The 12,485-nt window shown below is 37.1% G+C and overlaps 1 protein-coding gene across 1 annotated transcript in view; it reads right to left on the bottom strand.

The window, feature by feature from the left end:
• The window catches only part of BRWD1 (bromodomain and WD repeat domain containing 1), a 50,555-nt gene that overhangs the window by 24,488 nt on the left and 13,582 nt on the right, over positions 1-12,485 (bottom strand). The window contains exons 15-22 of the mRNA XM_074533973.1: positions 10,824-10,958; positions 9,755-9,883; positions 8,380-8,605; positions 6,930-7,115; positions 5,276-5,459; positions 2,882-2,972; positions 1,823-1,963; positions 372-457 (exon numbers count right to left, since the gene is read on the bottom strand). Of these exons, the coding sequence (XP_074390074.1) occupies positions 372-457; positions 1,823-1,963; positions 2,882-2,972; positions 5,276-5,459; positions 6,930-7,115; positions 8,380-8,605; positions 9,755-9,883; positions 10,824-10,958 (1,178 nt within the window). The remainder of the gene's footprint in view (positions 1-371; positions 458-1,822; positions 1,964-2,881; positions 2,973-5,275; positions 5,460-6,929; positions 7,116-8,379; positions 8,606-9,754; positions 9,884-10,823; positions 10,959-12,485) is intronic.

Consider the following 12,485-nt stretch of genomic DNA (forward strand, 5'->3'; position numbering starts at 1 on the left):
TTTAAGAGCAAGGAAAACAAAAAAAAACGCCAAAAAATTCTCCAAACAAAATTGGGGGAAAAATTTCCAAAATGAAATCTTTCATCCCTCCAAAACCAGATCAAAACACACTATAAAAATATTCCAGACTCTTATCCCTCTTTGCCATACAGCAAAAAACCAGAGAGACTTAGAGTTACATTAAAAAATAGAAATGTTTTGGTGAAATGGAACAATAAATAACAATATAATGTGTTAGTGAAGTACACAAATGATACCTTATATTATTATTATTAAATTATCACCTCTGAAGCACAACAGAGCTTTCACACAACTCTTAATTTGTCAAAATTCAAGTAGAACTCATTATGGGATATGATTCTTCACTTTACCTAGAACTATTACTGTTGCTTTTCTTGTCACTCCTCCACTCTTCTTCTTCATCAGATGAACCAGAGCCCTCACTTTCTTCAGCTTCCTAAATTTAAAAATACAAACTTAAGCCAAATCCGTGTTTTAAGGGTCTGAAACTTAAAAACATGTTGTCCATATTATCAAATTTAAAGAAGTTTGGTAAAAAGTTAAGATGGAAATAAAAGTAATCAGGCCATGTAAAGTTCATAATAAAATCTGACAGGGAAGAATTTATATTACAAAAGGAACAGATCAAGAAAAACAATCACATCTTCTCTCCACACACAACAAGGGGATGTTCTGTCACTCCTATGATTTTTTTTCATTAGTTCTGCAAGTTGAGGGATTTCTTTCAGCCCCTCCTTTTAGTATTAAATGATTGGCCAAGTACTAATTAGAGTATTCATGCATGTATTTAAATGCAACATTAAATAGTAGAGATATACCAAAATACATTATGACTTTACTAATTTCCTGATTATTGTTCACCAACTATTTGCATCAATACAATGTTTTAAATGTGTTTTTCATAACTGAGTCAGTATGATACAATGCTCATGTGTCAAATTGTATTTTGCCAAGCAAAAAAAATAAAAATAGGAGAGAAAATCCCATGAAATTTCAATTGTAGCTTCAAATGTTTGAATTAGTCCAACTGATTGTCATTTTCAGAGTAACAAAGCTGAGAGTCCTCTCACTAAAACCTGCTCATACACTGTAATATCAAAGTGCAATATTCACTGAACTTTACATTCTATTGAAGGGATTTATTGTTTTTATACACTGAAATTCTTTATTAGGAGGCAAGGAGAGCCCATTCCCAAGAAATACCAGTGCTCATCTTATTTGCAAGATTTCCTAATCTCCTGAACATGTTCCCTTTTGTTCAGTGAAAGCTCCAAGTCTGAGCTTTTGTGCTCCTTCCACTTCTCCTTTTGCCCGTTTAGAATTATTTCCTTGTGGTTAAGGCAAGCCAAGGGCAGTCCTGTCACCCATTTACAATCTGGTAACACATCAGACACAACAAAAAGCTCCTGCTGTCCACAAAGCCCTGTGTCACAACAGGCCCTGTGGAGGAATCACATTTGCAAGAACCTTCAAAATTTCCATAGAAAAACATTAAAACCACATCTAAACTCCAAATGGCACCTGAAGCCAACCAAATGTCCATCAGATTTTTGACATGGGCTGTGGATTTGGTTTAGAATATTCTCAGCAAAACCAGCTGAGCCATTTATAAACTGACAGGAAATATTGTCTTTATTAAAGCAACACAACAGATTTGAGAAGTACCAACAATGATGATGCTTAAAGAAATACTTTCCCTGGGGTTTTTTCTTTGCTTGTTTAACAGAAAAAGGCACATCTACCTGGAATTTCATTTATTGAGCAGCTCAAAATCAAAATAAAAACTCAGAGGAGAACTCACCTGCTCTATCAAGCCAAAGCAGTTGTCCCTCTCCTCCTCAGAGGACTCCAGCTGCTCGATGTTTTTCCGTGTTCTGTAGTTGGAATATTTCCGTCTGTGCAGTCGACGCTTGGACTGGATTAATGAGGACTCAGAGTCACTCTGATTTGTAAGAAGGGAAAGGACAGGAGTTTAATAAAAATATATTTTAATAAAAAAGATTTTGCTGAATGCAAAAATTGGAAACAGCAAGATGAAGTTAAAACTCCCTTTCACAAGAAATAACTTTCAGGTAAGGCCAAAGTTTAACATTTGCTGTTACAAATTTAGGACTTATTAGCTGTTCTAAGAAATTCTTTATAAACTACTGTGACAGCTTCATTCACATCACCTGACAAATGTATTTACAGAATCAAGACATAACTGCCTACAATGTGCAATTTTAAAAGCAGAGAATGGTTTGGGTTGGAAGGGACTTTTAAGATCATTTTGTTTCGAAACCCAGCTCCCCTCAGTAAAGGGGATCCTGCAGTAGAATTCTTGCATCAAATTGTTTTGTACTCTAAGACACAGCAAATCAGGCAACAGGCTTATAAAAACAGCACAATAACCAATGTTTCTTTCTTGCCAATCTCTCCCACAAGACCAAAAAGGTGATGATAAAATGCACTTGAAAAGAGGGAGGTCTGAAGAAGTTTCCCCACACACAAAACATCGTTATCTAAAATAAAATGACAGGAACAGCAACATAACCTGAGATTGCTCAGGCACAGGCCCTGAATGCTCTCAGTGCTTCAGCAGGACTTCCAGTAACTGAGCAACTGCAGCCAAACCAGAACAGCCTGAAAGCCACCCTGCCTGCAAAAATTACTCCCAGATACCTCACAGAGAAGCAGGCAAGACTGAATGCAAAAAGAATTCCAGGTATCCATAAAAATAAACCAAGCCTTGTCCTGCAATAACTGGGAGCTGAATCATCAGAGTCCTTGGAAAACCATTCCAGAACCCTCTGCTTTCATTTTCCACACCACCACTTGTCCTTGGGCACAGAGTGCTCACTTTTCCAGAAGCTGCCATTACCTTTTCCAGTGACTCAAGTGACTTTTTATTCTCTGTTGCATAGAGATCTCTCTCTTCTTCCCCTTTTGCAATCCGATACTCTTCCTGTTTCCTACAAGACAGACAAGAAAATTGAATTCTACACCTGTTTTGACAATGCTGGTCTCTTTAAGGATTCTCTCTCACATCCAATTCCATTTAATTTTTAATTTCAGATGTTATTGGTGCTCAATTAACTCTAAACCATCCTATCATTTCCAGGTAAGAGTAAAAAACATAGATGCTAAGAAAGTCTTCCTTCCAAACATCAAAATATAATTTACATTTTCAACCTTGTTTTTGATTCACATTTTTCCATTTGCAATCACTCCACCTCCCAACACTGGGAATGATTCTTAAAACCCTCAGAGATGTGGCAGCACCTGTGGCTGCAGCTTTAAACAGAGATGTTCAGCTACTAATTCTCCTTTTCAGAGATCAATACTGACATACTTCTGATAGCAGCTGGTTCAGCATTTCAAGGGGCTGTAACTCATCACCTCTAAAAGTCTCACAGAGAGCACAATCTCATCCAACTCTTCCATGGAAATGATTTCAACCTGTATCTTTTATTTTGGAGGAAGCAAGAATCTAGGTGACCTAGCTGGCCTGGAGATGACTTCAAATATTGAAACAGGGGAGAATCATTCAACAGGACAACTTCCTTTTCTTCTCATTGAATGGACCTTACAATTAGGAGTTTTTAGCACATCTGCCCACAACACTGAACTATTCCAACAGCATCCATTCTACCTTTGGTGTAACAGCTCTTAATTTGGACAAAGCAAGCTGCTGTGCTGTCCCTAGTGCTGCCTGAAGTTGTAGCTTTTATATTTTACAGATTCTCTACTGGATCAGTGCATAACTCTGAATTCTGTATAGAATGCTAGTTAGCTCTCTTCAATTTTGGTCAGAATAAAAAATCCTTCTGGAAAGCAAGGTCACAGCAGCTGCCTCAGGCCCTGAAAAGTATAACCAAAGTGAATTTGGGGGGAAGCAAACTAGGGGGATATGACTTCATTAGTTGAAGCTGTAATTGGACAATTAACCTCTGATATGCAAATAGACCAAACTTGTATCTGCCCAAAAAACTTGTGACCATTGTCCATCATGGACACAGCCTCTGCCAGGCTCCTGCACTGCCCAAGTGCAGCTGGGGGTTGAACAAAAGTGAACTGGGGGGAGAAGCAAACCAGGGGGATATGACTTCATTACCTAAAGATGTAATTGGACAATTAACCTCTGATATGCAAACAGACCAAACTTTTATCTGCCCAAAAAACTTCATGACCATCATCCATTGTGGACACAGCCTCTGCCAGGCTCTTGCACTGCCCAAGAGCAATTCAGTATATACAAAAGTATAACAAAAGTGAACTGGGGGGAAGAAGCAAACCAGAAGGATATGACTTCATTACCTGAAGATTTAATTAGAGAATTAACCTCTGATATGTAAATAGAACAAACTGATATCTGCCCAAAAACTCGTGACCATTGCCCATGGTGGACACAGCCTTTGCCAGGCTCTTGCACTGCCCAAGTGCAGTTGGGAGTTGAACAAAAGAATAAACAAAAGTGAACTGGGGGGAGAAGCAAACTAGGGGAACATGATTTCATGACATAAAGCTGTAATTGGACAATTAACCTCTGATATGCAAATAGAATAAACTTTTATCTGCCCAAAAAACTCACAATCATTGTCCATCATGGACGTAGCCTCTGTCAGGCTCTTGCACTGCCCAAGAGCAGTTGGGAGTTGAACAAAAGTATAAACAAAACTGAAGCAAACTAGGGGGACATGACTTCATTACCTAAAGCTTTGATTAGATAATTAACCTCTGATATGCAAACAAACCAAACTGATATCTGCCCACAAAACTTGTGACCATTGCCCATGGTGAACACAGCCTCTGCCAGGCTCTTGCACTGCCCAAGAGCAGTTGAGAGTAGAACAAAAGTATAAACAAAAATGAATTGGGGGAAAAGCAAATGACAGGGATATGACTTCATTACTTGAAGCTTGAATTAGGCAATTAACCTCTGATATGCAAATAGACCAAACTTGCATCTGCCAAAAAACTCGTGACCATCGCCCATGGTGAACACAGCCTTTGCCAGGCTCTTGCACTGCCCAAGTGCAGTTGGGAGTTGAACAAAAGAATAAACAAAAGTGAACTGGGAGGAGAAGCAAACTAGGGGGACATGATTTCATGACCTACAGCTGGAATTTGGACAATTAACCTCTGATATGCAAACAAACCAAACTGATATCTGCCCACAAAACTTGTGACCATCGCCCATGGTGAACACAGCCTCTGCCAGGTTCTGGCACTCTGGGCAGCCTCTGCAGGCATCCCCTGCAGGCTGCAGACAGACCTGAGCAAGCTGGGGGGGATCTCTGGCACCACCACCCTGCGCCTCCAGGCCTGCAGGTCCCTCTCAGTGGCCATCTGGCTGCGGGGGGCGTTCTGGTGCATCTGCCGCACACCCTCCACCTGCCCGCTGCGCCGCAAACCGATGTTGGGCGGGGACTGGATGTCCAAACTCGGCCTTCTGAAAGCTGGAACACACAAATTGTGGCAATCTATAAAATCAGAGGGTTAGCATCTTTCCATTAGCATAATCATGTAATGAGATTGATGCTGAAAAAATAAATAGCTCGAAACACTTTCCATAGCAGCCCTGTCCTGTTTGTGTCTGTAAATAAATTGCCGGCATCAACAAATCAAACTGAAGGGAACTGGAAGATTCTTGTTAAAAGATAAAAAAAAAATTAAAAAGAATAATGGATGTATTTTTATCTCTAAGTATGTGACTTGGAGCCTTCAGTGATGCTTTAAGTTTGAGCTTTTCTATTTTTTACATTCTGTGCTGCTTCAGTGTGTGGGTCTGGGTTCACATTCAGGGATGCTGAGCTCTGTGCACAGAGCAGGGAGACAAAACAATTCCTGCTCCAGCTGGGCACCAAGGACAAATGACCCAAATCTCAGCCCAGGAGCACAAACCCCGTGGGCTGGAGAGAGAAAAACAAGCAGGGTGGGACTGCCTGGGCTGAAGCTGGAATGGGACAATGAACTGCAAGGTGCAAATGGAGCAGAACTGATCCCAGGGACAGAGCCCGTGCCCGGCCGTGCATTTTGGGGCCATTTTGGTTCATCTTGGGTGCAGCCCTGGCTGGGCTCTGGTGCTGCCCAAGGTGCATCCATGGAGGACATCCTGTGAATAAATCCCTGCTTTGTTCTGGAGCTCTGTCCAGCCTCTGCTCTATGGGAACCTTCCCAAGGCGTCAATTCTGGAGGCTTATGTGTCTTGTAGAAAACACAGAGATTACACAAAGTACTTTAAAAATGGTTATTTCTGATTCACAGAATCACAGAGTCATTCAGGCTGCAAAAGACCTCCAAGATCCAGCATCTGACCAATGACCACCTGGTCAACCAGACCAGAGCACTGAGTGCCACACTGCAGGGGTTTCCCAGACACTTCCCAGTGGAAGGGTTGTGGTGTGACAGAAGGGCTCTTCTGAACTATTTCACAGCTCTGAGGCCATTGAGGCTCTAAAAAGCACTTTTCCTAGAGCTGAGCAAATATAACAAATATATAATTATGAAAGAAAATATATATTTTTAAATCTATATTATATATCTACATAATTAAAACTACAAAGACAGAGCTTGGGAAAGTATCTTGTTTCAATCTCTAAAGAAGGGACAGGGAAAGCAGTTTAGTAATGGCACAATACTTACTCTGCAGAAAGTAGGGAATGCAAAAATAACTTACATTGACAAACATTTGCAAAAAAATCTATTGTATACATTTTGCATGTTATTAATGACCTTTTCCTTTTCAAGTGAAAGGTTCTGTAATTTAATCCCAGGTGTTTTAATGAATAAAAATAACCAGGTATCACAATGTTAAAGGAATCTTAGTCCCCACAATTATACTGAAGTTAAAACTTGTTTCAGTATTTCACACAGCACAATAAAAACAGAGACAGAACAATTCCTGAAGAATTATCAGCAGTTCTCACCTCTCCTGGGTGTTCCCTCCCCGTTTTGGGGGCCACTTGGAGCAGACTCTTGTTCAGCTGCAGTTCTCTGATCCTGCTCCAGCTGCAGCTGTCGGATCATCCCATCCAGAATGCTGGGCTCCAGGCCTGCCTCATCCTGGTCCACTGTCTGCTGGCCAATCACCTGCTCCACAACTTCCCCATCACCTGGGAAACAGATCCAATCAGTGACCTTATTCCAATTATTGAGTCCAAGGAAGACACTTATGGGATGTACAATCGGTTTGTGAACATCACTGACCACAGCAAAGAAATGCAATGTCCATTTGAACGACCGATTTTTTTTTCTTAAATTGTATTCACTGTAGGACCTTCCAGCATCTTTAGTGAACATAAATACAAAATATTAAGTGAAAAAAAAAGTATTTTTAAATTGCTGATGTCCCCTTAGGAACTGGTGAATAACCTATTTCTGTATGTGGAGCTTTAGTGACATTCTTATTTGTTGCTACATATCCAAGCTGAGGACTCAAATGTTCAATGAAGTTATTCCAATTACTCATTCCAAGTAAGACATTTAAGGAATGTACAGTCAAATGGTTTGTGAACATCACTGCCCACAGAAAACAACTGCAACATCCATTTGAACAACTGATTTTTTCTTTTGCTTTTTCCAATTGTGTTCACTGTAAGACCTTCCAGCATCTTTAGAGAACACAAATACAAATATCAAGAGAAAAAAAATTACATTATTAAATTGCTGCTGCCCCCTTAGGAACTGGTGAATAACCTACTTCTGGATGTACCTTTAGTGACATTCTTATTTGTTGCTATATATCCAAGCTGAGGAATCAAATGTTCAATGAAGTTATTCCAATTAGTGATTCCAAGTAAGACATTTAAGGAATGTACAATCAAATGGTTTGTGAACATCACTGCCCACAGAAAAGAAAAGCAATGTCCATTTGAACAACTGATATTTTTTTTCTTAAGTTGTATTCACTGTAGGACCTTCCAGCATCTTTAGTGAACATAAATACAAAATATTAAGTCAAAAAAAAAGTTTAAAATTTTTAAATTGCTGATGCCCCTTTAGGAACTAGTGAATAACCTATTTCTGTATGTGGAGCTTTAGTGACATTCTTACTTGTTGCTACATATCCAAGCTGAGGACTCAAATGTTCAATGAAGTTATTCCAATTACTCATTCCAAGTAAGACACTTATGGAATGTACAATCAAACAGTTTGTGAACATCACTGCCCACAGAAAAGAAATGCAATGTCCATTTGAACAACTGATTTTTTCTTTTGCTTTTTCAAATTGCGTTCACTGCAGGACCTTCCAGCATCTTTAGTGAACATAAATACAAAATATTAAGTGAAAAAAAGCTTATTTTTAAATTGCTGCTGCCCCCTTAGCAACTAGTGAATAACCTACTTCTGTATGTGGAACTTTAGTGACATTCTTACTTGTAGCTACATATCCAAGCTGAGGAATCAAATGTTCATCTGCACAATTCTCTCTTCCTGGCACCAATCGTTGATATTTTGTGGGATGAGGGTTTCCATCCACATCCACTAGGAAGGGAGGGGGCATGAGGTGAGGGGCCTGCTGGGTCTGCTCATCCAGCACGTAGTTGTTGGAGTCCCGGATCAGCGGCCGGTAGTCAGTGTGGAAGAACATCTGATCAGGAATCTAAAAGGAAATTTGATTTTTATGTCAGCAATTTGGGAAAAAAATATGCTAAAGAACAAAGAACAAGCACTACAGTCACTAAAATCTACTTAAAGGTAGAACAAAGGGCAAGCTCCCAATTAGATAGAAGATTTATGTGTAACTTCAGTTAACCTGGATGGGTTTTCAGTACTGTAACTTTTGATTGTGGTTTTTGCAGGCAACAAAATTCTTTCAGAAAACAAAAAGCTGAGGTAACTTGATGCAAAAGGACTGTTTTACACTTAAAAATAATTATCTCCATTCTGCATTTTCCCCTACAATTATTAGAATCACAGAGCTGGAAGGGACCCACAAGGGTCACCAAGTCCAGCTCGTGAGTGGCCCCAAAGTTTCCTTGCAAGGAAATCTTTGGCTACAGCTCAACACCAGCTCAAATTAAAGTTTTCCTAATCATGATTTCATTCTTTATCTATATCCACCTGAAGTTTTTTCTACAACTGGAAGTCCATGAGACTGAAGGGAAATGGTTACAGAACTATTGGATCACAGTCAGAATGTTTGCTTCCAGCAGTGATGGCAAAGATGAAGGGTACAAGTTTCAATTTCAGCTGAGAATGCAGAGCAAGGAAAAAATAATTCTTTAAAAACACATGGGACTAAAAATGCAATCCCCAAAAAAATGGAGGGGAAGTGAAGAAAAGAAGAAATGTGTATTTATCAAAACAAAAAGGAAGCAGGCTGATAAATTAAAAAATCTAGGACAGGTTAAATTGTTGGATCAATAATTTATTTTTGCTTAATTTAATCAACTACAGTGAATTTGGGCTTGAGTGAGGAAAGGCCTAAAGAACTGCAAGATAAATCAGCAGAAATGAGAAACAGAAGCATTTTTGAGGTTGAACAATGGAGGTGAATTTGTGTCCAAGATGAAAATGTGTTCCAGAACATTCTTGGGAGCGCTCCCATGGCAATGTCAAGACTTTGGGTTTCTCTGCTGTGCCAGGATCATATAAGCAAGATAATTTACAGACATCAAGGAATCCATTATAATTACATCTTCTAACCACACAAATGATTTTTTACATATAAACTTTTAAAATAATTAATGCAATAATGTAATTCTAGTTAGAAACTCCATACAGAGATGTGATAAAAAGCTGAACTTACCTTTTCATAAGGCCTGCTACAGCCAAAGCCAAATATCAGCAGATGCCCATGAGAATCTGTGCATGCAAAATGCTGCCCATCTGGTGAAAACTTACAGTCAAAAACAGCTCCATGTCCCTGGCCTTCAATCTGGATTGAAGGAAAAAAAATCAAGATTATTTCACCATTTTTTCAGAGCAATCCATAAGCATAAAAAATTAATTACTCCATGCATTTCCCTAAACACTTCCAATTAAGGCCCAAATAATTTTGTTACTTCAGTATATTTCTTCCCCTTGAATTTAAGTCCTGAACCAATTCTAAAATATGCACTAGAAGCTATGAAAAGTTACTATTCAGAGAATAAAATAAAGAAATAAACATGTTTTACTGAGGCTTTTTAGCTGTCAGCACACTGCTTGAAATAAAGTGGAGCTAATATAGACTGGTTTTGTTAAACAACTTTCTAGACAAGGAAAAAACTTTAAGAATAAAAGAAAGAAGAAATTCTTTATTTTAAGAAGTTAAAAATAAAAAACAAAAGCTCTTTTTAAAAAAAAAAAAAAAAAAAAAGTTAAAAATAAAAAAACCAGCTCTTTGCTGTTGACTGATCAGGGAAAAAGGATAAAAAATTTATATGAACATTAGATCAGAACCTAAATCTCAAAGAAAATAACCTAATATAAAGTATTAATGATGAGCTGTCAAATGGAGCCCTCAAGCACTGTTCCCATGGATATTAAGATTATCATTTTTAATCCTGTGGAAAATAAAAATGCCTTAAAACAATGGCCTGAAACAGAACCTTTCAGATGGCATCTCACCCTCAGCTGAGGAAAACAATTAATATGAATGAAGTGCTCAATAATCTTCAGTAATAAAGAATGTAAAATCAGCAAAATCTAAGGTAAAAAGCTCTAAGGGAAAAAATGAATGAATAAATTTTGCTGGTTAAGGTTTTCCTGTTTGGTTGGGGGATTTTTTCCCCTAAAGTTGAAAAAGTTTGAGTTTGGTTGCAATTCCTTAAGCTGGTTGCTGTGAATAAATGGTGTTTCAAGAGGCTCTTACCATGATCAGAAGATGATCTTACCATGTTAAAATAATGTTTGCTTTTGGTGCCCTTGGTGATGTCCCAGATGAAGACGTTGCCATCGTGGCCTGCAGAGAGCATCACCCTGCAGTCAGAGGGATGGGGCTCCAGCACAAACACCTCGTCTGCATGGCCCTGCAAGGGAAATGCACAGTCAGGGCAAGGGAAATGCACAGCTCAGGGAAAGGGAAATGCACAGTCAGGGCAAGGGAAATGCACAGCTCAGGGAAAGGGAAATGCACAGCTCAGGCAAAGGGAAATGCACAGTCAGGGCAAGGGAAATGCACAGCTCAGGGAAAGGGAAATGCACAGCTCAGGCAAAGGGAAATGCACAGTCAGGGAAAGGGAAATGCACAGCTCAGGGAAAGGGAAATGCACAGCTCAGGCAAAGGGAAATGCACAGTCAGGGAAAGGGAAATGCACAGCTCAGGGAAAGGGAAATGCACAGCTCAGGCAAAGGGAAATGCACAGTCAGGGAAAGGGAAATGCACAGCTCAGGGAAAGGGAAATACACAGCTCAGGCAAAGGGAAATGCACAGTCAGGGAAAGGGAAATGCACAGCTCAGGGAAAGGGAAATGCACAGTCAGGGAAAGGGAAATGCACAGTCAGGGAAAGGGAAATGCACAGCTCAGGGAAAGGGAAATACACAGCTCAGGCAAAGGGAAATGCACAGTCAGGGAAAGGGAAATGCACAGCAGGATGGTCACAGCTGGCATGGTGTGAGCTGGCACAGCCAGTGCTTCCAGGAAAACAATTTTTGTTCTGGGGTCTGCTGAGATGTGACCAGGAATAAGCAAAACAGGCTCTAGCTTAAACATAAAGAACATTTTATTACTTAAACTACAGGAAAATAGGAAAAAAAAAAAAATAGTAAAGAATAATAAAAATAATAATAAATTATAAAATAATAAAATATAATAAAAATAATAAATATTATTTGAATATTATAATTTAATAAATATATTAATATAATAAAAATATAATATTATATATTATATATTATATATTATAATAATATTATATTATAATATTAGATATTATAAAATTATATTATAATAAATAATAAAATATACTATATGAAATATTTATTATAAATATAAATTATATAATAAAATATATTATAATAAATAATAAAAAATAATAAAATAATGAAAATAATAATGAATAATAAAAATAGAAATAGTAATAGTATATTATAATAAATAATGAAAAATAGTAAAATAATAAAAATAATAATAAATAAAAATAAAATATAATAATATATAAATAATATAATATACATTATAATATTATATATTATTAATATAATATATTAATAACAATATATAATAATATATATTATATTAGATATAATATAATATATTATATATATAATATATTATATTTATATATAAATATATAAAAAATATATAAATTTATATATTTATTATATAAATATAATAATTATATATTAATTATATGATTAATATATAGTTATATATAATGTAATTATATATAAATATATAATTAATTACATATTAATATATTAATATATAATTATATATTAATTATATATTATATATTAATATATAATATTGATTATAATATTATTAATTAATAAAATTAATTTTCAAATAATTTTAATTGAAAATTAAATTTTCCAATTTTTTTTTTCTTTTCCC

The sequence above is a fragment of the Zonotrichia albicollis genome, chromosome 2, assembly GCF_047830755.1.
Source record: "Zonotrichia albicollis isolate bZonAlb1 chromosome 2, bZonAlb1.hap1, whole genome shotgun sequence".
Lineage (NCBI taxonomy): Eukaryota > Metazoa > Chordata > Aves > Passeriformes > Passerellidae > Zonotrichia > Zonotrichia albicollis.